This window comes from Heterobasidion irregulare (genome assembly GCF_000320585.1).
Source record: "Heterobasidion irregulare TC 32-1 unplaced genomic scaffold scaffold_07, whole genome shotgun sequence".
In the NCBI taxonomy this organism is placed as follows: Eukaryota; Fungi; Basidiomycota; class Agaricomycetes; order Russulales; family Bondarzewiaceae; genus Heterobasidion; species Heterobasidion irregulare.
The window spans coordinates 791,060-810,259 of record NW_009258203.1 but is presented as its reverse complement, the minus strand read 5'-3'; the positions used below and the strand labels follow the sequence as shown (position 1 = coordinate 810,259).

At 65.0% G+C, this 19,200-nt stretch overlaps 8 protein-coding genes across 8 annotated transcripts; 2 read left to right on the top strand and 6 right to left on the bottom strand.

The window, feature by feature from the left end:
- Positions 1-18: 18 nt before the first annotated feature.
- On the bottom strand, positions 19-6,256 carry HETIRDRAFT_445496 (uncharacterized protein; the record flags this gene model as incomplete). Its single annotated transcript, XM_009549963.1, has 11 exons — positions 5,934-6,256; positions 5,663-5,826; positions 5,216-5,451; positions 4,862-5,020; positions 4,470-4,730; positions 4,302-4,427; positions 3,896-4,068; positions 3,634-3,836; positions 2,868-3,306; positions 2,669-2,751; positions 19-2,611 (listed from the first exon to the last, which is right to left on the bottom strand). The coding sequence occupies exons 8-11, from the start codon at positions 3,648-3,650 to the stop codon at positions 19-21; spliced, it is 3,132 nt and encodes a 1,043-aa protein (XP_009548258.1). The 5' UTR covers positions 3,651-3,836; positions 3,896-4,068; positions 4,302-4,427; positions 4,470-4,730; positions 4,862-5,020; positions 5,216-5,451; positions 5,663-5,826; positions 5,934-6,256.
- HETIRDRAFT_322407 (uncharacterized protein) lies at positions 3,656-6,058 on the bottom strand (the record flags this gene model as incomplete). The annotated part of the gene is made up of 7 exons (XM_009549964.1): positions 3,656-3,836; positions 3,896-4,068; positions 4,302-4,427; positions 4,862-5,020; positions 5,216-5,451; positions 5,663-5,826; positions 5,934-6,058. 7 exons carry the CDS (start codon positions 6,056-6,058, stop codon positions 3,656-3,658), a joined length of 1,164 nt encoding a protein of 387 aa, XP_009548259.1.
- Positions 6,257-6,705: 449 nt separating the features above from the next.
- Positions 6,706-8,143, bottom strand: HETIRDRAFT_410399 (uncharacterized protein). The gene is made up of 3 exons (XM_009549962.1): positions 7,659-8,143; positions 7,398-7,570; positions 6,706-7,320 (listed from the first exon to the last, which is right to left on the bottom strand). The coding sequence occupies exons 1-3, from the start codon at positions 8,105-8,107 to the stop codon at positions 6,881-6,883; spliced, it is 1,062 nt and encodes a 353-aa protein (XP_009548257.1). The 5' UTR covers positions 8,108-8,143; the 3' UTR covers positions 6,706-6,880.
- Positions 8,144-8,334: 191 nt separating this feature from the next.
- On the top strand, positions 8,335-9,176 carry HETIRDRAFT_124417 (uncharacterized protein; the record flags this gene model as incomplete). The annotated part of the gene is made up of 5 exons (XM_009549961.1): positions 8,335-8,423; positions 8,477-8,555; positions 8,612-8,663; positions 8,732-8,948; positions 9,065-9,176. The coding sequence occupies 5 exons, from the start codon at positions 8,335-8,337 to the stop codon at positions 9,174-9,176; spliced, it is 549 nt and encodes a 182-aa protein (XP_009548256.1).
- A 631-nt stretch (positions 9,177-9,807) lies between these two features.
- HETIRDRAFT_440755 (major facilitator superfamily) lies at positions 9,808-12,136 on the bottom strand (the record flags this gene model as incomplete). Its single annotated transcript, XM_009549960.1, has 10 exons — positions 11,909-12,136; positions 11,701-11,839; positions 11,563-11,647; positions 11,449-11,493; positions 11,201-11,373; positions 10,965-11,121; positions 10,721-10,813; positions 10,625-10,643; positions 10,359-10,558; positions 9,808-10,186 (listed from the first exon to the last, which is right to left on the bottom strand). Coding segments are annotated over exons 1-10 (1,506 nt in total), but the record flags the coding sequence as incomplete, so codon positions are not given.
- A 311-nt stretch (positions 12,137-12,447) lies between these two features.
- On the top strand, positions 12,448-14,440 carry HETIRDRAFT_452799 (uncharacterized protein; the record flags this gene model as incomplete). The annotated part of the gene is made up of 7 exons (XM_009549959.1): positions 12,448-12,490; positions 12,547-12,942; positions 13,020-13,189; positions 13,273-13,304; positions 13,361-13,737; positions 13,862-13,964; positions 14,179-14,440. 7 exons carry the CDS (start codon positions 12,448-12,450, stop codon positions 14,438-14,440), a joined length of 1,383 nt encoding a protein of 460 aa, XP_009548254.1.
- Positions 14,441-14,587: 147 nt separating this feature from the next.
- HETIRDRAFT_103690 (uncharacterized protein) lies at positions 14,588-16,328 on the bottom strand (the record flags this gene model as incomplete). Its single annotated transcript, XM_009549958.1, has 4 exons — positions 14,588-15,261; positions 15,426-15,750; positions 15,818-16,162; positions 16,221-16,328. 4 exons carry the CDS (start codon positions 16,326-16,328, stop codon positions 14,588-14,590), a joined length of 1,452 nt encoding a protein of 483 aa, XP_009548253.1.
- Positions 16,329-16,424: 96 nt separating this feature from the next.
- On the bottom strand, positions 16,425-18,905 carry HETIRDRAFT_386175 (uncharacterized protein). The gene is made up of 8 exons (XM_009549957.1): positions 18,808-18,905; positions 18,617-18,756; positions 18,246-18,558; positions 17,902-18,192; positions 17,733-17,847; positions 17,585-17,681; positions 17,469-17,532; positions 16,425-17,416 (listed from the first exon to the last, which is right to left on the bottom strand). Exons 1-8 carry the CDS (start codon positions 18,861-18,863, stop codon positions 16,543-16,545), a joined length of 1,950 nt encoding a protein of 649 aa, XP_009548252.1. The 5' UTR covers positions 18,864-18,905; the 3' UTR covers positions 16,425-16,542.
- Between the last annotated feature and the right edge of the window lie 295 nt (positions 18,906-19,200).

Here is a 19,200-nt window from a genome sequence, read left to right as displayed (position 1 = left end):
GCCTGTCCGCACGCCCGCTCACCGCGGCCCCCCGTCCCAGCTTGCCCGCTTCCGCTTATGATCCCCGCTCCCCTTCCTCAACAGCAGATCCTGAGGCGACACCGCGCTCAGCCCTCGATGGTGCACGTGCGCCTTGCCCGCGCCCGCAGACGCGAGCCCCGACATCGCCTTGCCGCCTCCACCTCCCAACCACCCCAGCGCCCCAGATCCACCCCCACCCCCGCCCGCCCCACTCGCCCCACACACCTGCATCTGCGGCGCCGCCAAATCCAGCGCCAAGCCCTGCCTCGCCCTCTGGCCATCCTCCCCGAGCTCCAACCCCCCACCGCCTCCACAAGCGCCGTTCGCGCACCCGCCGCCGCCGCCCTCCGCCGCGCCGTAGTACGAGAACGGCAGGTCCAGGTACGCGACGTCGTGCATCCCGCCGAGCCCGAGCCCGAGCGCGCCGCCGTACACGCGCCACGGGTCCGTGCCCTGCAGCAGCTCGCGCAGCGCCGACTCGGCGGACGTGCTCGCGGCCTCGCCGTCGCCGGCCCCGCCGCTGGCCGCGGCTGCTGCGGCGCTGCACGCGTTCAGGTCGAGCGAGAGCGAGCGCGTCGGCGTGAGCGGCGCGTGTGTGTGCTGGTGATGGTGCTGGTGATGGTGCTGGTGCTGGTGCTGGTGCGAGGCCAACGAGGAGCTGTGCGAATGCCCGTGCCCGTGCGAGTGTGAGTGCGAGTGGGGGTAGGGCGCGGGGGTATGCGACTGCGTAGCAAGCGCGTGCTGAAAGCGATGCTCAGGCGGCGGCACGGACAGCGACCGATTATGCTGCTGCTGCGCCGCGGCGCCGCCGCCCCTCGCGCGCGGGCGCACGGGCGTGCTCGGCGGCGTGTCGACGATCTCGTGGTCCGCGTCCTCCCGCTCGTCGAACTCGCGCTCCCTTCCGCAGCGGTGCAGCGACGAGCCCGCGGACGACGCGGACGACGAGAGGCCGATGATCTCCTCGAGCGTCTGCCGCGGGAGCCCGATGCCCGCCGCCGGGTCCGCGTAGTCGTCCATCGGGTGCGGCAGCGGCAGCGGCGGCACGTCGCCCGCATCGAGCCCGAGCCCGAGCTCGAGCGCGCCGCGCATGTCCTCGTCCATCGCGTCGCTCTCCTCCACACGGGACCCGCGCACCGCCGCGGCCGCAGGCTCGCCGTCGTGCAGCGTGATCGCGGTCAGCTCGAGCTCGTCGATGCCCGGCAGCGCCGGCGTGTGCAGCTGCATCGGGTGCAGCCCCGCGGGCGGCGGCTGTGGCGGCTGGTGGTGCTGCGGCTGCATGCCCGACAGCCCGAGCCCCGCGCCGCCGAACCCGAACCCGAGGCCGTAGTCCGCCCCCTGCGGCTGGTGCGAGCGCGCGCCGAAGATGAGGTCGCCCGCGTAGCTCGAGTGATGCGTGAACCCGCGGAACGCGCCCGCCGTGCGCGTCTCGGGGTCGGAGAAGGCCGAGTGCGTGTCCCCGATGCCGACCTCGGACGCAAAGTCGTGGCCGAGCGCGGGCGGGAAGAGGTCGTAGCGGTCGAGCACGCCGTGGCTGAGCTGCGCAAGCGAGAACGGGGACGACGGCGCGGGGGACACGCCGCCAAAGTAGGAGGGCGAGCTGCTCGACGCGGACGGGTCGAGGCGCGGGTTGCCCGCGAGCCAGTCGGACGGGCCCCAGGCGGACTTGCCGATCATGACCATGCCGCCCGCGCCGCGGCGGGAAAAGGGCGAGTCGAAGAGGAGGTCGTGCGCGGAGGCGGGCGAGCCGGCGGTGTTGGCGCTCGACCAGGTGGAATGCATGGGCGTGTCGAGCGAGGACCAGCCCTGGGACTGGGACTGGGACGAGTCGGTCATCTCGGAGAGCGACTGGGACGAGCCGGGAAGGAAGTCGCGCAACGCGAGCGGGTCGAGGGTCTGCAGGTCCACGTCGTCGTGCATGTCGACCTCGTGCTGCATGTCGACCTCGGCGAGCATGTCTACGGGCGGGGGCATCTCCTCGACGAGCTCGGGCGTCGCGGGCGAGAGCGCGAGAAGGCCGTCCTTGACGTCTAGTGGCGACTGTTTCTGGGGTGACCCTGCGGGCTGCGCCTCCGGCGACTCGTCCTCGGCCGAGCTGGCCTCATCTTCGGAACACGTTGCGCTCTGCGGGACGCTCTTCGTCCCGCCCCTCAGAAACCCCTGGGTCGTGTGGCGCCGCTTGCGGCGCGCCGGGCCCGTCTCGCGCGCGGCGGGGAGCTGCTCGTCGGTCGCGGCGCGCGCAGGCGTCGGGGGGCTCGCGTCCTTTTTCTTGGCGGTGTTGCGGGGCTTGTATCCCGCGGCCTGGTAGAGCGCGGGGAACGCGTTGCGGAAGCGGTCGCGGAGGTCGGTCGAGCGGCGGTTCTGCTCCTGGAAGATGGGGTCCTTGACGATGGTGGCCCAGACGGTGCCGTGCTTGTCGTAGCCAGCCTTGAGCGCGCGGTCCTCCTCCTCGGTGAACGGGCGGCGCTTCTTGGAGCGTGTTTTTTCGAAGATGGAGGAGCCGTCAGGGAGGGCGGAGCGAACCTTGGAGGAGAGGTGTGTTTTGGCGTTGGGGTAGTGCTGTTTGTATGCGTCGGGGAAGTAGGTGCGGAACCTGTGCGCACGCGTGAGCCCGTGTTCCCGGTTGTACTGCTACTAGCATACGACGCACCTGTCTTTGAGATCGACGGGCGAGCGGTGATCAAAGTGGAGAGAGGGGTCGTGCAGGATCGCCTTCCAGTTGCCGACGCCATGCTAAGCCCAAAAGCAGACAATAAGCAACACCACTCGCCAAGCGTGCGGCACGGCGCACGAGCCAAGAAGAAGAGGGAAAGCGGGGAGCGAGAAAAAAGGAGGGGGGGGGGACTTACGCGATTGCAGCCCTCGACGAGCATGTGTGTCTCCTCCATGGTCCACTTCTTGCGCGCCTTCTTCTCAGGCGGAGGGGGCGGGGGCGAGGGCGAGAGGGCGGCGGCGCGGGAGCTCTCGCCGCTGGCGAGCTTGCGCATCTTTCCACGGGGCTCGTGGGGTGCGCGGGGGTCGAGGCCGGTGTCGTCGCGGAAGGTCCATGCGGGGACCTGGCGCGGGGAGGACGGGAGGGCGAGGGAGACGCGCCGCTGCTTGTGTGGGGCGGCGGCGGTGGCAGACGCGGCGGTGGACGAGGTCGGGAAGGGCGCTGTGAAGGAGAATGTGGACGATGGCGGGGCCTTTGGGTGCTTGGACATCGCGGCAGATGCGGTGGGCGAGGGCGAGTGTGGGGATGGGACGGGTGATGGCGGGGAACGGAGAACAAGCAGAGCGGTCGCAGTACTTATAACGACTTGTGCCCCCGGGTTAGAAAAAGGAAATGATACGCGCGAGCGCGAGCAACACGGGTTGCGTGTGCGTGTGCGTGTGCGTGTGCGTGTGTGTGTGGCGAGCAGAGGAGAGGAGAGGAGGGGAGAGGAGGAGGAGCGGAGGAGCTGAGCAGCAACGGGCGAGTGTAACGCGGCGCCCTAATCTGGGACGCGGCTTGCGGTTGCAGCCCTCAACGTGCTCTCGTTATCGACATCAATCGCCCCGGCCTCGCGCCCGCTCTCATCAAATCTCATCGTGAATCACAAATCGCATTCATACACTCGTCCAAAACAGCACTACCACCACTTCTCAGCCATCCCTCTCAAGACGTCACCAGCAGCTCCGGCGCAATCCGCGTCTCCACCCCGTGCAGCTTTCCGTTCCACCCCTCCAGCCGCCCCGCCAGCTCCCCAATCTGCCCGCGCGACAGCACCCGGGGCTGCACCCAGCTGATCGACGCCTTTGCGTCCACCTGGTCTATTGACCCCCGCACCAGCTTCAAACTGCCGATCGCAAGTCAGCCACCCACCAAGAGCTACGCATATTGCAAATTCATCCTCACCTCAGCGCCTTCATCACCAAGTGCTCCACCTCGTCCAGCGGCAGCCGCGTCTCCTCCGCAATCGTCTGGAACGACATCGTCCGGTCGTACGCGTTCCGCTTGAACACCGACTCGATCAGCGCCATCAGGCAGATCTTCTGCCGCAGGAACGGGTAGTTCTCCTGCAGGATCGGCTGCTCCCGGCGCACATGTCAGCCCAATCCAACTCGCCCAACTTGCCTCGTCTCGTCTCGTCTCATCTCGTCTTGTCTCTTCTCGTCGCATGCTCGGATCCTCGCCCCGGTTCGGACGCGAACGCGAACGCGCACGCGACGAGACGCACACGCAAACACGCGCGTCGACAGAGATAGAGATAGAGAGACGAGGCCAACAAGGTTTGCGCACACACACGCACACACTCACGCACCTCTTTCGGGAACAGCGGCGCCAGCGCCTCGAATTTACCGATATTACCCTCGTTGAACGTGAACAGCAACTTCTTGATCCACTCGTGCGGCGTGCCGTCCAGCGCGTCCAGGATTGGATGCATCAGCTGCGTTCACACCACCAGGAACAGGGTCGTCAGCGAACGCACAACCTTAGATACGGATGGACGGGGAAAACGCGAATGCGAGCGATTCTCATACTGCCAGGGTCGCGCGCCGGGGGTCCGGAGAAGAAAGAAAGAAGGAAGGAAGGAAGAGGGGAGGATGTGATGGAGGACAAATGACGAATGCGGAACAGCGAGAGGATCGCGAGGCCAGCCAGCCATCCACTCATCTGACCCATCGTTGGGGGAGGCGGCATGCAGGCACTTGAAAACGAAATCTCCGGAGATGAATCCCGGCGCGGGGTGCTGAAGTGGGGGACCGACACGATGTGACACAATTGCGACCGAACGCGTCCCGGCGCAAACGAACAGAACAGAACACGGAAAAAAAAGGGGGGGGACAGAGATAAGCAAGCATCAGGAAAAAAAACACGCACCAGCTCCCCAAAGTTGTAGATCGTGTCTCCCAAAAACGCCGCGATGCCGAGGTCGTGCGCGCGCTGCAACCGCTCCTCTGCGGACATGTCCGTCGCAGTGTCTACGCACGCGAGGAAGAGCAGCGAGTTCCGGTAGTACGGCGCGTATTCCGCTTTTGCCTGAGCACACCCGCACCGCGCCCCATCGCAAGTTCGCGCCGAGACCACCAACAATGCGTTATTGAAAAAGACCAAACACCCCAAACCGATCGAGTCCAGCCAAGAAGCCAGTCGAGAAGCGCACCGAACAACACAAAACAGGTCAGCGTCTGCCCGTCCCGTCCTCCGACGAGACAAAACACGAGCACGGCGCACCTTGTAGTAGTCCGCCGCGACGCCGTAGTAGGCCGCGTTGACCGTGCTCTCGACGCCCGTCAGCTCGTCGAGCACCGCCCACGCGGCGTCGATGTCCCCGCGCGTGCCCTCGACGTCGCCGAAGAGGAGCTTCGCGTGCGCGAGCGTCGCGAGCAGCAGCACGTGCGCGTCGGGCGCGGCTTCCTTGTTGATGCGCGTCAGGAGGTCCGTCAGGAACGCGATGTGGTGCGCGGGGTCTGCGTGACGATAGAGAAAGACCAAGCGGCGGCGCGGCGGCGAGAGAACGTGCGGGTGACGTAGATCGTGCCAAATCGAGCGCGAGACGCCATATCGTCGAGACACGCGGCGGCGTATGTATATCGAGACGCATCAGCATAATCACGCCCATCGGTTCCCATCATGGTATAGCAGCGGGAGAGGGGGAGACAAATGACGGAGTCAACGCACTGTCGATGTCCTTGGAGACCTTGACGCCCATCTCGACGAAGCGCAGCGCGTTCACGCGCTCCTCAAAGTCGCGCACGAAGCGGTCGAACACGTCCACGCGGAACGGGCGCGCGAGCGGGTGGTCGAAGAACGCGAGCAGCTGCTGCGTCAGCTGGTGCCAGAGCCTGCAACGCAACGGCGGGGCGTCAGCGTCCCGCACCACGGGCAGCGTGACGACTCGCGCGCGGCCGTGTGCCGGAATGCGAGGAGAAAGAGAGGGGTGGGCACGCACTTGCGCTCGTGTAGGGTCCGGAACGACTCAAAAAACGGGTGCAGCTCCGCAGGCGTCGCCACGAGCGCGGTGGTCAAGTACTCGTCGACATTCAGCTTCGGCGGCTTCGGCCTGTCGACCGACATTTGCGCTGTCGATGCCATTTCTCTCCGTTCGTCAAATGTAGTCAAAATGAAATGCTTCGGATCTTCAAAGGCTTGATTGTGATACGTGGAATGAGAGAGGGACGAGGTGTGCGGGTGGCGTGCGGAGGAGGAGGACTTTCGAGACCGGGCACGGGGACTTGAGAGGATTGGGGCGACGCGTCGCCTGGTGTTTGGCATTGTTGTCCAAGAGCCTTGGATCCTAATACACATAAACAGCCTCCTCGAGTCCTCGCCTCGTCGCTGCAGCGACTGACAAGTTGTGGACCAGTTTGATCGCGGAAATATAGTTAGCAGCCCCCATTTACCCCCATTCACCTATGAACTCGCATATCGAGGTCCGAGTCGCTACATCTGTGAACAGAAAGTGCCCGGGAGAGGAGCTCCCAAATCTGTCAGTCGAAAGCCATTTCTTCAATATTAGCGAACTCTAGTGTTAAAAAAGAAAATTTCAAGATCGACCATGATGTAATCGGCCCTCACTCAAAATATCTTTCCTGCCTCCATACTCTCTGGCGGGGAGTCGAACCCCGCTTTCGCGCGTGACAGGCGCGTGTACTAACCGATATACTACCAGAGACTTGTTATGAGCTCCTTCCTGTTGGCCTTGTCTAGTTCGCGCATCACAAGACCTGGAATCCGCTTCGCATATTCCCCGGTCTCCTAAACGCAGCGAGGATTAAAAGACATAGCCATGTACGGTACGCAGTAGGTAGTAGGGCCAATAACGACCGCATATAATCACAAACCAGTAGATCAGCATCTAGACATATAGATCTCCCAGCCCGACGAGGGTCCAAAACGTCAAGCGGACGGGTGCGTAAACAGATGCTCCAGCGCCGTGAGCCTCTCGTAGACTAGATCATAGTGCAACGCGCAGCAGCCGGGGCACACGCCTTCGGGGACCTCGCCCAGCATCCTGTTCAGCCGCCGCGCAAGCGTAGCGCGCGCGCCATCCGGGAAGCGCAGCATGCGCGCCCAGTACGCCTGCAGCGCCGGCGTGCACGCGCCGCACGCGTCGCCGCACAGGTCGGCGGCGGCGAGGCGGGCGGTCTGGTCGTGGAATGCGAGCAGTTTCTGCGCAAGGCTGGCGATGTGCGTGCGGTCGCTCTCGGAGAGGGGCGCGAGGGCGGGCGCGGAGGCGGCGCCGTCTGGGAGCGCGCGCAGCGCGTCGACGCAGAAGGTGTATTCGATCGCTGGGACGATCTCGGGGAGGGAGCATTCACGCGCCAGTGTGAGGCCGGCTGAGGGGGGCATGCCACAGACAGTGAGTGAGGTGGCAGAGACGATGATGCGAAGGGGAGGGAGGGGACGCGCGCACCTAGTCTGTCCTGGATGAACGCCTGCCCGCCCATCTTGCGCAGCGTGGGCGGCCATACGCGGTAGATGTGCTTCACCGCCGTGTCGGATAGGTCCTTGATGTCGTACTTCGCCGCGATGCGCAGCGCGCCGGCCACGGTCGCGAACGCGATATCGCGTTGGTTCCAAAATCCCCTGCGCGGGCGCACAGATAGAAGACACGAACGAGACGCGTGAGCGCGCCGCGCGAGCGAGCGAGAGAAGAGCGGGGCGGACGACGTACTTTGGGTCATCTATCCACTTCAGCACGGCCGTCCAGTCTTCCGGGGAATCCTGCAGGTGCACGACGGGGCACCCGTCGAGCTGGTCCTCGCCCTGCGGCTCCGCGAACTCGAACATGTCGGTGAATATCGGAGAGCACGCGAGGGTCTTGCGTTTGAGCTTAAATAGGTGGTTGCCGACGAGGAGCACGATGTCGCCATCGTCGAACCAGTACGGCTTGTACGATGGCCGTACGTACGCTGCGAATCGCGGGTCTTCGGCGGGCTGCATGGCGCCGGGTTCTCTGAGCTGGCGGCGCTTGGCGCGGTGGGGGCGGTCGTGCGAGGGAGGGGTGAAGGTGGAGGCGGAGGGAACTGGGCAAGACATCGTGAGGGAGGTGGTAGTTATAGCCGCGGTCGGGTCCCTAAATTCGAGACTGAGGGTGCGGAGACGCTTGAGCGGGTGAGACATGTGGCGCTGGGGGGTATAGGAGCAGAGATCCATGGCAAAGCTCGTCAAAGGGTGGCCCAGGGTGGCACGGAGGATGCGGAGGGGGAGCCACCGCGAACCAGACAAGGACGCGTTTTATAAGGGCGCGTCGAGCACGTGAGCCCCAATTGTCTCCGCTGCCTTGTTCCCACCCTCGCAACGCCGCACGACCTCTTGGACCTCCTCACAGCCGCGCAGCACCGTCCCCCATGGCTCTCAAAACATACTCCTGGATCACCTTTTGGTTCCTCGCGTCCGCCCCCGTCATCTTCTGGGACGCGGGCTACTGCTTCTTCCGGTGCGTGTCCCCTCGCCCGCGCACACAGTCGCCCTCTCACCGCCCGCTCCCAGCCCGCGCTCGATGAAAGGCGGCGACCTCCACTGGATCTGGAAGCCGTACGAGATCTACCAGGAAATCGACTACGTGCGCGTTCCTCCTCGCCCAGCCCAGCCCAGCCCTCCTCTCCTCTAATCCCATATCTCCAGGTCTACGGCGTCAAAGCGCTCGCCGAGAACAACGGCTTCACGAACGCCCAATGCAAGCCCCTCCCCGCCCCCTTCCCTCCTATCTCCCCCGCGCGCGCTGACCCCCGCGCCCGCCCCCAGCCGCCCTCAACATCGTCGAAACCCTCCTCAACCTCCTCTACGCCTACCTCGCCCACATCTCCCACTCCCCAATCGCCCCCGCCGTCGGCTTCGCAAGCGTCACCATGACCCTCTCCAAGACCGTCCTCTACTGGCTCAACGAGTACTTCTGCGGCTGGTGCTCGATCGGGCACAACGCCCCGCGCGACCTCCTCGTGTACTGGATCATCCCAAACGGGTGCGTGCCCCGCTTTAGCGCTTTAGCACCGCCGTCGTCGCCGATTCGGGCGGCCTTCCCCCCGCGCGCGCAGAGGCGGAGTGCGCGACCGGCTGATCCGCTTATCTGGCTCGCAGGATATGGCTCGTCGTCCCCAGCTGCGTCCTCTACACCCTCGGACGCGACATCGCCCGCGCGCTGCGCGCACACGCGCGCCCCGCCGCCCGGGAGTCCAAGAAGGCCCGCTGAGCGGTGCGCCGCACGGGGACGGTCGGTCTACGTACGCGCGTCCGAGATCTGTCGAAATTTGACCGCCCGGTGTCCCGTCGTCCGTCCGTACGTCCGTACGTTTTTTTTTTGCTTGTTTGCTTGTTTGCTTGCTTGTTTGTCGGCTTCTTGCTGTCGCGCCGCTTTGTACTACCCCCTGCTTGCACATAAACATTTTCTTGCTTCGCGCGTCGCGCATCGTCCACCCGTCCGTGGCGCGCCGTGTGCTGCACGCGCGTCATTAAGCCTTAAGCTCCACGTCTGCGTGCGCAGGTCTCTCTCTTTTGTTCTGTCCTCCCTCCGTTCTTTCCTCCTTTCTCCCTCCTCGTTCTCGCCAGCCAGCCAGACGGACAGATGGATTCGAAGTGTCTCGCACCCGAAAGACGCGCCTATAACAGGCCACCCATCGCACCCATCGCCTTACGAACAATACAAAAAGCAAACAAAAACAACAGCAACAACACCAGCACGTCCTCACACCTCACACCTCCCGCCTCTCCTCCACCACCTCGACCGCCCCTCCCACCCCTCCTTTCTCCCCTCCTTTCTCCCCAGCCTCCCCAGCCCCAGCCCCAGCCCCCCCAGCCTTCTCCCCCTCCACATCAAACGCCGTCCCCTCCCCACTCGCCCCGCCCTCCCCAATCAACCCCTCCCGCCTCCTCCGCCCCCTCAAAAACACCCCCGCCACAACCGCCTCCGCCGCCGTCAACCCAACCAAAAACCAATACGCAGCGCGGTACCCCGCAAAGTCCGCGCTCCCCAGCGGCGCGCCCCCGTTAGCGTTGGCGGCGGCGGCAGAGGAGGAGGTGGTGGTGGTGGCGGCGGCGGAGGGCGCGCCGTTCACGCGCGCGGTGATGGCGGTGGCGATCGCGAGCCCGAGCGCGGAGCCGATCTGGAGGTCTGCGTTGAAGATCGCGCCGATGAGCGCGGTGCTGTCGCGCAGCCGCGCGGCGGAGGCGGGGCGGTTGAGCGGCGTGCGGAGCATCTCGATGCTGCGTTTGCGCGGGCAATCAGCAATCGTCATTCAGCAATCGGCGTCAATGCAGCGCGTTGGAGGGGGGGGGAGGAAGAGACAGATCGGAAGGGAGGGAGGGGAAGAGTGTGTGCGTGGAGGGGAGAGCGACGGGCGAAGAGGGCGGCGCGGGGCGGGGCGGGGCGACTCACTTGGCGGCTACGAACCCGCTCGACACGCCGAGCGCGGTGAGTATGATGCCCGGAAGCACGCGCGACCAGTACAGGTCCGGCGTCGGCGCGTACGCGAGGAGCAGCGCGCCGGCCATCATGAGGAGCTCGCCCGCGCAGAGGATCCAGCGCGGCGCGACGTGCGGCGTCACGTAGCCCATGCTCACCGTCGTGATGAAGCCCTGCGCGCGCGGCCCGTGAGCGTGAGCGTCGGTTTTTATTTTGCGAGAGAAGGGAGGGAGGCTTACGGTGATCCCGAAGGGGATGCTGGAGGCGGGGGGGAGCGTGAGCGTGAGCGTGCGTTTGTAGGGACGGGTGGGGAGGAGGGGGCGAGGGCGGCTCACATGCGGAGGGCCGCGCTGAGCGCGGACGTGTGCCACACCTGCTGGAAGACGAGCGACTCCTGGAAGATGACGACGTTCATCGCGAGGTACTCGCTGCACCCGCCAACCGACCGCCAACCGACCAATCAAACCGTCAGCCGCGATCCACGCCCCCGCGCCAAACAACAACCAAGAAGAAGCAGAAACCCGCGCGCGCACCTGAGCGTGATAAAGAACAGCGGTACGAAGGCCGGGGAGGGCCCACAGGAGCGGCGGCACGAGCGGCTCCTTGACGCGCGTCTCGATGAGGGCAAAGGCGGGGAGGAGCGCGACGGCGACGAGCAGCGGGGCGAGGATGCCGCCCGTCGCCCAGCCGCGGTTGTTGCCCTCCGTGATCGCGTACACGAGCAGGATCAGCGCGACTGAGTGCGTGCGTGCGTGCAAACGTCAGATCGTCGACAGGGCGGGCGGAAAGACGGTAGGGGGAGAGGGGGAACGCACGGGTGATGGTGCCGAGGCCGAGCCAGTCCATGCTGCGCAGCGACGCATGGCCGCGGGCCGCGGCGGACGAGGGCGGGGCGAGGAGGAAGGCGGCGAAGGCGAGCGGGAGGATGAGCATGGCCATGATCCAGAAGATCCAGCGCCAGGTGAGCAGCTCCGCGATCACGCCCCCGCTGGGAGACGACGACGATCGCGCGTCAGCGAGCGCATATCACAAGGAAGGCGGGCGGGGCGGGCGGGGGACGTACATGACGAGGCCGCTGACGTTGCCCATGGCGCCGAAGCCTGCGAAGCTGCGGGCGGGGGAAGGTCAGTCGGAGGTCGGTCGGAGGTCGGTCTGTGTGGAGGAGGGGCGCACGCACATGCCGAGCGCGCGGTCCTGCTCCCCGCGCTCCGGAAAGAGCGTGGTGATCATGGTGAGCGCAGAGGGAATGGTGAGCGCGGCGCCTGTGCGGGTCAGCGCGGTTGAAGCGGTGGGGAGAGGGGGCGAGGGGGCTCACCGATGCCCTGGATGGCGCGGAAGACGAAGAGCATGGGCCCGTCGACGGAGAAGCCGTCGACGATGGAGAAGACGCCGACGACGGTGAAGCCGGTGACGAACAGCGTCTTTGGTCCGTATATGGCGCTGAACCTGCCGCCCTGGAGCGCGCGGACGTCAGTCTCTCGCGCCTCGAGGGAAGCTCGCGGGGCGGGGCGGTCGGTGCTTACGGTGAGGAGAAAGGCGCCGAAGGTGAGGGAGTAGGCGTTGATGGCCCACTGGCGCTCTGTGAAGAGGACGTCGAGGTCGGAGGCGATGCGGGGGAGTGCGACGGTGGGCGCGGTGACGTTGAAGATGTCGAGCATCTGTGCCATGGAGAACACGAGGAGGAGGGTCCAGGCGCGCCAGCGGGGGACGGGCGGGGGCAGCGGGGCGTCGTCGAGCATGGCGGGGAATGGAGGGGGAGGGGCGGGGTGTGTACATTGGGAGCGAGGAGGTATATAGAGGGCGCTGTGGGCTGCATTGGCGGGGCACGTCCGGTTGTGCCGGGGCTGGGAGGTAATGGAGGAGCGGTGGGAGGTGGGTCCTGTCGCTGGCCATCAATCAAGTCGCCGGCGCCGGTCCATCCATCGCCATCTCGATCGCCGCTCTACTGGCCCCTTGCCGATCCTGGCCCATCGTGCCTCCGTCCCTCGGTGACACACAGCCCGGCGCCCTCGCGCTCTAAATACCCTCGCCTGACCCCGACCCCGCATCCCTCGATCCAACCATGGCTGCCCTTCCCCCGTCTCTCCCAAGCACCTTCAAAGCCAGTAAGCCCGCCCCTTTCCTTTCCTCCCCCGCGCCCGCCCACTCACCCGTCCCAAAGTCAGCTGCGCCGCCCCCCACGCCCCCTGGGACGTCGTCACCCTCCCCCTCCGCGCCCCCGCCCCGACAGAGGTCCTCGTCCGCGTGCACGCCTCGGGCATCTGCAACTCCGACCACTTCGTCAAGGAGGGCACCTGGCCCGGCCTCGCCTACCCCCGCGTCCCCGGCCACGAGGTCGTCGGCCGCATCGCCGCCGTCGGCGACGCCCTCGTGAACGCCCGCGGCGCAGGCGACCGCTTCGCCATCGGCGCACTCGTCGGCGTCGGCTGGAACGGCGGCTACTGCGGCCGCTGCGGCCCCTGCAGACGCGGCGAGTTCTGGACGTGCGACGTCGCCGACGTCACCGGCTTCACCTTCGACGGCGGCCACGCCGAGTACGTCTACGTCCCCGAAACAGGTGCGCGCGCGTCTCCCCCTCCCCCGCCCTTGCGTTCGATTGCCCGACTGATCTGCGCCTGCCCGCGCGTGCGGCAGCCCTCGTGTCCATCCCGGAGGAGGCCCTCGAGCACGCCTCGTACGCCGAGCTCGCCCCGCTCTTCTGCGCCGGCGCCACCGTCTTCGACGCCATCCGCACCTCAAACTGGGTCCCGGGCGACCTCTGCGTCGTCCAGGGCATCGGCGGCCTCGGCCACCTCGCCGTCCAGGTGCGCTGCCCCTCCTCCCCGATCCTTGCTCATCTTTACCTCGCTGACGGTCGCGTTGCGTCGCGTCGCGTCACGTCGAGCAGTACGCGGCCAAGATGGGCTTGAAGGTGCGCGCGTGCGCAACTTGTCGTCGTCGTCGTCGTCGCTAACGCCCCGCGCGCGCGCACACAGGTCATCGCCGTCTCCTCCGGCGCCTCCAAACGCGACTTTGCCCTTTCCATCGGCGCCCACGAATACATCGACGCCTCCTCCCCCCCCATCCCCCTCCTCTTCCTCTTCCACGTCCCCCGCAGACGCCCTCGTCGCGCACCTCCAATCCCGCGGCGGCGCCCGCCTCATCGTCTGCACCGCCCCCTACGCAGACCAGATCAGCGCCCTCCTCCCCGCCGTCGCGAAGAACGGCACCATCACGCTCGTCTCCGCCGCCACCGACGCGCCCGTGCGCGTGCAGAACTTGCTGCTTAATATGCATCGCGCGACGCTTCGCGGGTGGTGCTGCGGCGCCGCGGCGGATATGGAGCAGTGCGTGCGCTTTTCGACGGTTGCAGGTGCGTCCGCGCGCGCGCCCCGCCCCGCGTTGCGTTTCTTTCTTTCGCGCTTGGTTTCCCGGTTTCCTTTCTGTTATTTTGTGCACGTGTGTGGAGTGCTGACGCCCCGCCCCCGCGCGCGCAGGCGTCAAGTCCGTCGTGCAGGAGTACTCGCTCGAGCAGTACGCGGCGGCGTACGACGGCGTCATCGCGAACCGCGCGCGCTTCCGCAACGTCATCGTCTTCCCGTAGACGCCCCCGCGGCGGGTTTGGATGTACGTGTGCCGGAAGGGGAAGGGGGCTGTTGGACGTCGAAGGAAAGGCACATGGGGATTGGAAATGCAAGTGCAAGTGGAAATAGAAATAGAAATAGAATTGGAATTGGAATTGGAAGTGGAAGTGGAAGTGGAAGTGGAAATGGAAGTGGAAATTTAGATGTGCTCGTACTCTGCTGTACTCGAGTCTGCTGTACTCTGCTGTCTCGGGCGACAACGACCCCTCCCAGCGCAGCACCACGCCCGATGCCCCGCTCTCCGCGCCGCGCCGCGCCGCGCCCAGCGCGCGCGCCTTCACCCACCCAATCGGGACGGCCATCTCACAAGCCGCTCGGTTCTCGATTCTCGATTCGCTTTCCGGAGATCCGCCGGCGGTGGCGGGCTGGTGGCGGCGGCGACGATCGAGTCTGTATCGAACCGTTCACGACCGGCCTGCGGATCTTCGCTGATCTGCGGCGCGCGCTTGGCTCGGCGAGTGATGTGCTGTCAGCCTGCGGTGCGCTACAGCTGCGCTATCGACGCCGCCCGAGGCCCGCCTGGAGTCCTCTGGGGCCTGAACCACGTCACGGCACGACTCGCGCATGTTGCCCTGTGTTCTACGTTCGAGTGTCGCTTGCGGGAGCCGCGCTTCGGATTTCGCTCGAGATTGGGAAGAGCAAAAGGCTCGTTGCGCTGCAGGCTGGTTCTCGAATCTGAGGCGACGGCTGCGACTGCGACTGCGCCTGCGACCGCGCCTGGGGAGAGCGAAGCGGGATGACACCGCTCAGATATTGTGCTGCGCACGTCCTTGTTGTCCGAGCTCTAGATGTGAGCCCGATCTGCTCTTTTTGCGAGGCCCGACGGGCGTTCGCATATCCATCTGGCCGGAAACGCGAGTGTGGGCGAATGTCCACCAGCGCGAGCGGCCCTTGTTGTTCCTCGTCCGCTCTGCGAGTTGGATCGCGATACCCGACGCATCGCGCACGCAGACCGCCGGGCATCGTCGGACCCGTTCTCGAGGGGCAGGCCGCACCGCCCGCCGCGGAGCCTCGGCGGCGACGCGAGGGCCCTATCCGGGCGCCGCGGATAGCTCGCCGCGCAGGCCGAACTCGCCTGGAGTCCTCCGGGATGTGAATGACGACACGCGTGCATCGCTCCGCTCGGCCACTGCGTTCATACAGATAACTAGACCCAGGGTTCGGAACAGATTCAACAGATGGCGTACTTATTGCGCTGGCTAGGCCAGGCCTCATGGGCTTCATATCTGGCGCGACGGCGGGGGCGACGACGACTGGGAGGATCAAGCGGTGTTACACTCCGGCGCCAACGTATTGCGCTGAGCACGTTTTTTTGTTTTGTTTTGTGAGGCCCGTCGTTGCTCCGTGATTCTGGCGGTAAGTTGGCATGTTCTTGTGAGGTTCTTCGTTCATATATCGATGTTGGTCTAGCTATAACCGCTAGTGGGTGGGCGGGCGGGCGGGCGAATGAATACCGGAGCGAGTGGCGACCCCTTATTGTTACTTGTCCGCTCTGCGAGTTGGATCGCGATACCCGACGTATCATGAATGTAGACCGCCGGGCATCGTCGGACCCGTTCTTGAGGGGCAGGCCGCACCGCCCGCCGCGGAGCCCCGGCGGCGAGGGCCTGAACGCAGCGCTCCGTCTGCGCTGCTTGTCTGTACGATGACAGAGTGACAGCGTGGGATGCGAGGATGAGCGCCGCGCCTGCCGGGACGGGGCCCCGGGGGGTCGCTTCAGGCGTGGCGTGCGCGCGATCGCCCTGTGGCGAGGAGCAGCGTCGGACGTCGGACCGACGGCACTTTGACGAGTTTACGGGACGGTTTTACGGTTCCACGGGTTGACGGTTTTACGGCTTGATGCTGCTCGATGCTGCCTGATGATTGCTGCTTGGAGGTTTGACAGATCCTCGTACCGCGGGTTGACGGCTCGGCGGCTCGACAGCGCGACAGCTCGACAGCTTGATGGGGGGACAACATGGGCGCCCGCTGGGCGCTGGGCCCGAGGCTGTCCACCGTCGTGGTGTCCGCAGCTTTCTGGCACCGCGCCCTGTCTTCCCGCGCGCCACCATCGTCATCCGTCATCCGAGGCTCAGTGCCTTGAAAGGCGGCGGCGGCAGTGTGGGCTCGTCCGCCACGTGTTTGGCCCGCAGGACGGGTCATGCGGGGATCATCCTCGCGCCGCCGCGGTCCCACGACCGGCGCGTGGATAGACAAAGGCTCAGACTGTCACCTGCGCCTCCGTGCTCGGCGGAAGGTAGAGCGTGCGCGCGCTGGGAACGCCGCGGCGCTGAGGCGAGTGGCCTGACTCGCACGCCGCCCGCGATGCGGTGCTCGTCATCGTCGGACTGGACTCGATTTTGAGTTATAAAGCTGGCTGACAGGTGTTCCTAACCTTTCATTACTCAAGTGCCAGTCGCTCGTGCTCGGGCTTTTTGACTCAATAAACAAGGTTTGATTGAGTAGATCTGCACGCTGTTACAACACATAACCAGGACCAACACCTATAGACAGAAATCCCAATAACCGCAGGAACAGGAACCCAGGACAGCACCTCAGATGGAGAGGAAGGACGAAAAGTAGGCTTCCAGGCTCGACACCCCGTCCACAGTGACAGCCGTCCCCACCCACGTGTCAGGGCGCACGACGACCACGGCGCCCCGCGCGTGATCCACCCCGTAGATCGAGTGCGCGTCCCCGCCGAAGATACCGGGCGGCAGCTGGTCGTCGTACACGAGCTGCGCGTGCGCGGCGAGGAACGGGAACCCTGCGATCCGCGCGTCCGCCTCGGTCGGCGTCGCGCGCGCGACGACGACGAGCTTGAACAGGTCCCCGGACGCCGCGGCGCGGTAGAACGACTTGGGCGACGCGAGGTACGCGTCTAGCGCGCGCAGCCGCGGCGCGAGCGCGCCCCCGAGGTTGCTCGCGAACACGACGAGCGTGAACTGGTCGAGCCGCCCGAACGCGTCGTACAGCCGCCCGGAGCGCGCGCGCGACAGCGCGACGCGCGGGTCGGGCGCGCGGTAGCCTGCACGCACGCCAGACACGGCGGGGTCCGCGGCGCGGTTGACCGCGTTCGCGGCGTAGTCGACGTCGAGCCCGATGAGGAAGCGCGCGTTTTCGTCGGCGAAGCGCTTGAAGAACGCGACGTGCGGGTCCTCGCCTGGCGCGGCGGGGGCCTCGATCTCGGGCTCGGCGTCGGTCTTGGAGCCGTCGAGGTTTTGGAAGGTGCAGTTGCCGACGAAGCGGAGGTAGCGCGCGGACGTGCGCACCGCGCGCAGCGCGTTTTCGCGGCGCTCGAGGTCGTACGTGTCGAGGAGGCCGGGCTTGGCTATTCCTTTGCAGAGCAGGGCGAGCTTCCAGGCGAGGTTGTGGGCGTCCATGATTCCGGTGTTCATGCCGAACGCGCCTTTGGCGCTGTGGACGTGGCTTTGGGAAATCGTGAGCGCCCTGTGGCGGTATGCACAAAATTATCACTGACCAGGAATCACCGGCGAGGAAGATGCGGTCTTTGTAGGTGAAGGAATTCGCGACACGCTCGTTGACTGGCGATGCACATGAGGCAAGTGATTTTGATTAGGATAGGCGACAGCTTACTGGTTAGAATGGTGAACCAGTCTATCGGACTGGCATATTTGAGGTAGTACGGAGCGTAGATCTTGTTGAGCTGCTCGAGGACCTCCTCGGGGCCCCACTGCAATCGATAGGTGAGATAGTTTCATCATTATTGTGCGGCGGGAATTACCTTTGATTGATCAAATTCCTGTCCAGGCTCAGGGCGCAGCTGTGCATAGAGCCTGACCATGTCGCGCTCACGAGGAATAATAAGGCACCCGCCGTGTTCCGAGTTGAGCACAGTCCTTGATGGTCGTGGTTAATCACGTCGAACTCGACAGGACATCGAGAGAGCATACCCGAACGTCCAGCGGTGAGGGAAATCTGTCTCGAAGACAGCATCAACGATACCCCAGTGCAGATCCGTTTTGATGCCGTCGAACGTGACAGGAAGCGACTTGCGGATCATGCTGTGCGCGCCGTCACTCCCGACGAGGAAGCGGGCCGCCACGACCTCTTCCTCCCCTGTGGCATGGTTCATGATATTCACGGTGATCGGGTGCGTAACCGACGCATCGGCATTCTCGTCAAAGTGGTAGGACGTTGCCGTGCAGGGCCTCTCGACGAGGATGTCGTGACGAACGAGGTCTCTGTCGTGGATCGATGAGTACCGCGGGCGAGCTGCCGTTTGGGGGACGCATACCGAATGAGCACATGTTCCACTTCGGTCTGCGTCGCGTCGTGCAGACCCTGGAAGTGGCTCTCGCTCCCGGGAGATTGATGGCTTTCGGCGAATATCTCCTTCTTCCCGTCCTTGTAGACGACGGTGTGCTCGATGCGGGGGCCGAGCGCGAACACCTCTTCGCTGATTCCGAGCTGACGGAAGACCTCCATGGTGCGCGGCTGCAGAGCATCGGCGCGCCCGACAGTCAGGGGGTGGGGAGACCTATCAAGGATACGCAAAGACACGCCCTGGCGGACGAGACAAGCGGCAGTGGCAAGGCCAACAGGACCAGCTATGAAAGGCGACTGTCAGTGACCGACGGTATAAGGACTATCGCCGGCATGACTCACCTCCAACTATGAAGACATCTACTTGGGACTTGGGTTGAAAGTGAGGCACTGCGGGGTTCTGGCAGTTGGTCCCGTCCAGGAGGTCGGGATAAGTCGGGATGGGGTTGGCTCCTAAAGCGTTAGGCAAAGAGCCGTTCGGTCTAGCGAAGGCGTCAAGCTAACCGACTACTAATGTGGAGCTTTGTACTGACTGTTCGATGGTACGAGGCTCAACGTAGCTGTGGACAACTGTCGAGGTGATTGCCATCGCGGATATTAACAGTCACCGGATGGAAAGCTAGAGCGCGATGGGAATACGGGTAATGGCGCCTCTCTCGCCTTCCCTGCTTATATGTGACATTGGAGCTCGAACTTGGTCTCGTGTTTGCGTCGAGTTTGCGCGTTTAGGTAGAGACAAAACCTGTTCGATTTCAGCCGGGATCAGAGTTGCTGCTCAAAGTGCACGGAGATCAAAACGTACCAGATCCATGCCAGAAAAGGGCAATTTCCAAATTACGGCTTTCCACCCAGAGACTGGCTCGATTCGGCAAGCTGTTTACCCAGCCGCGCCTAATTTGAGCCAATTTGTACGTCCGTCCGGAAGG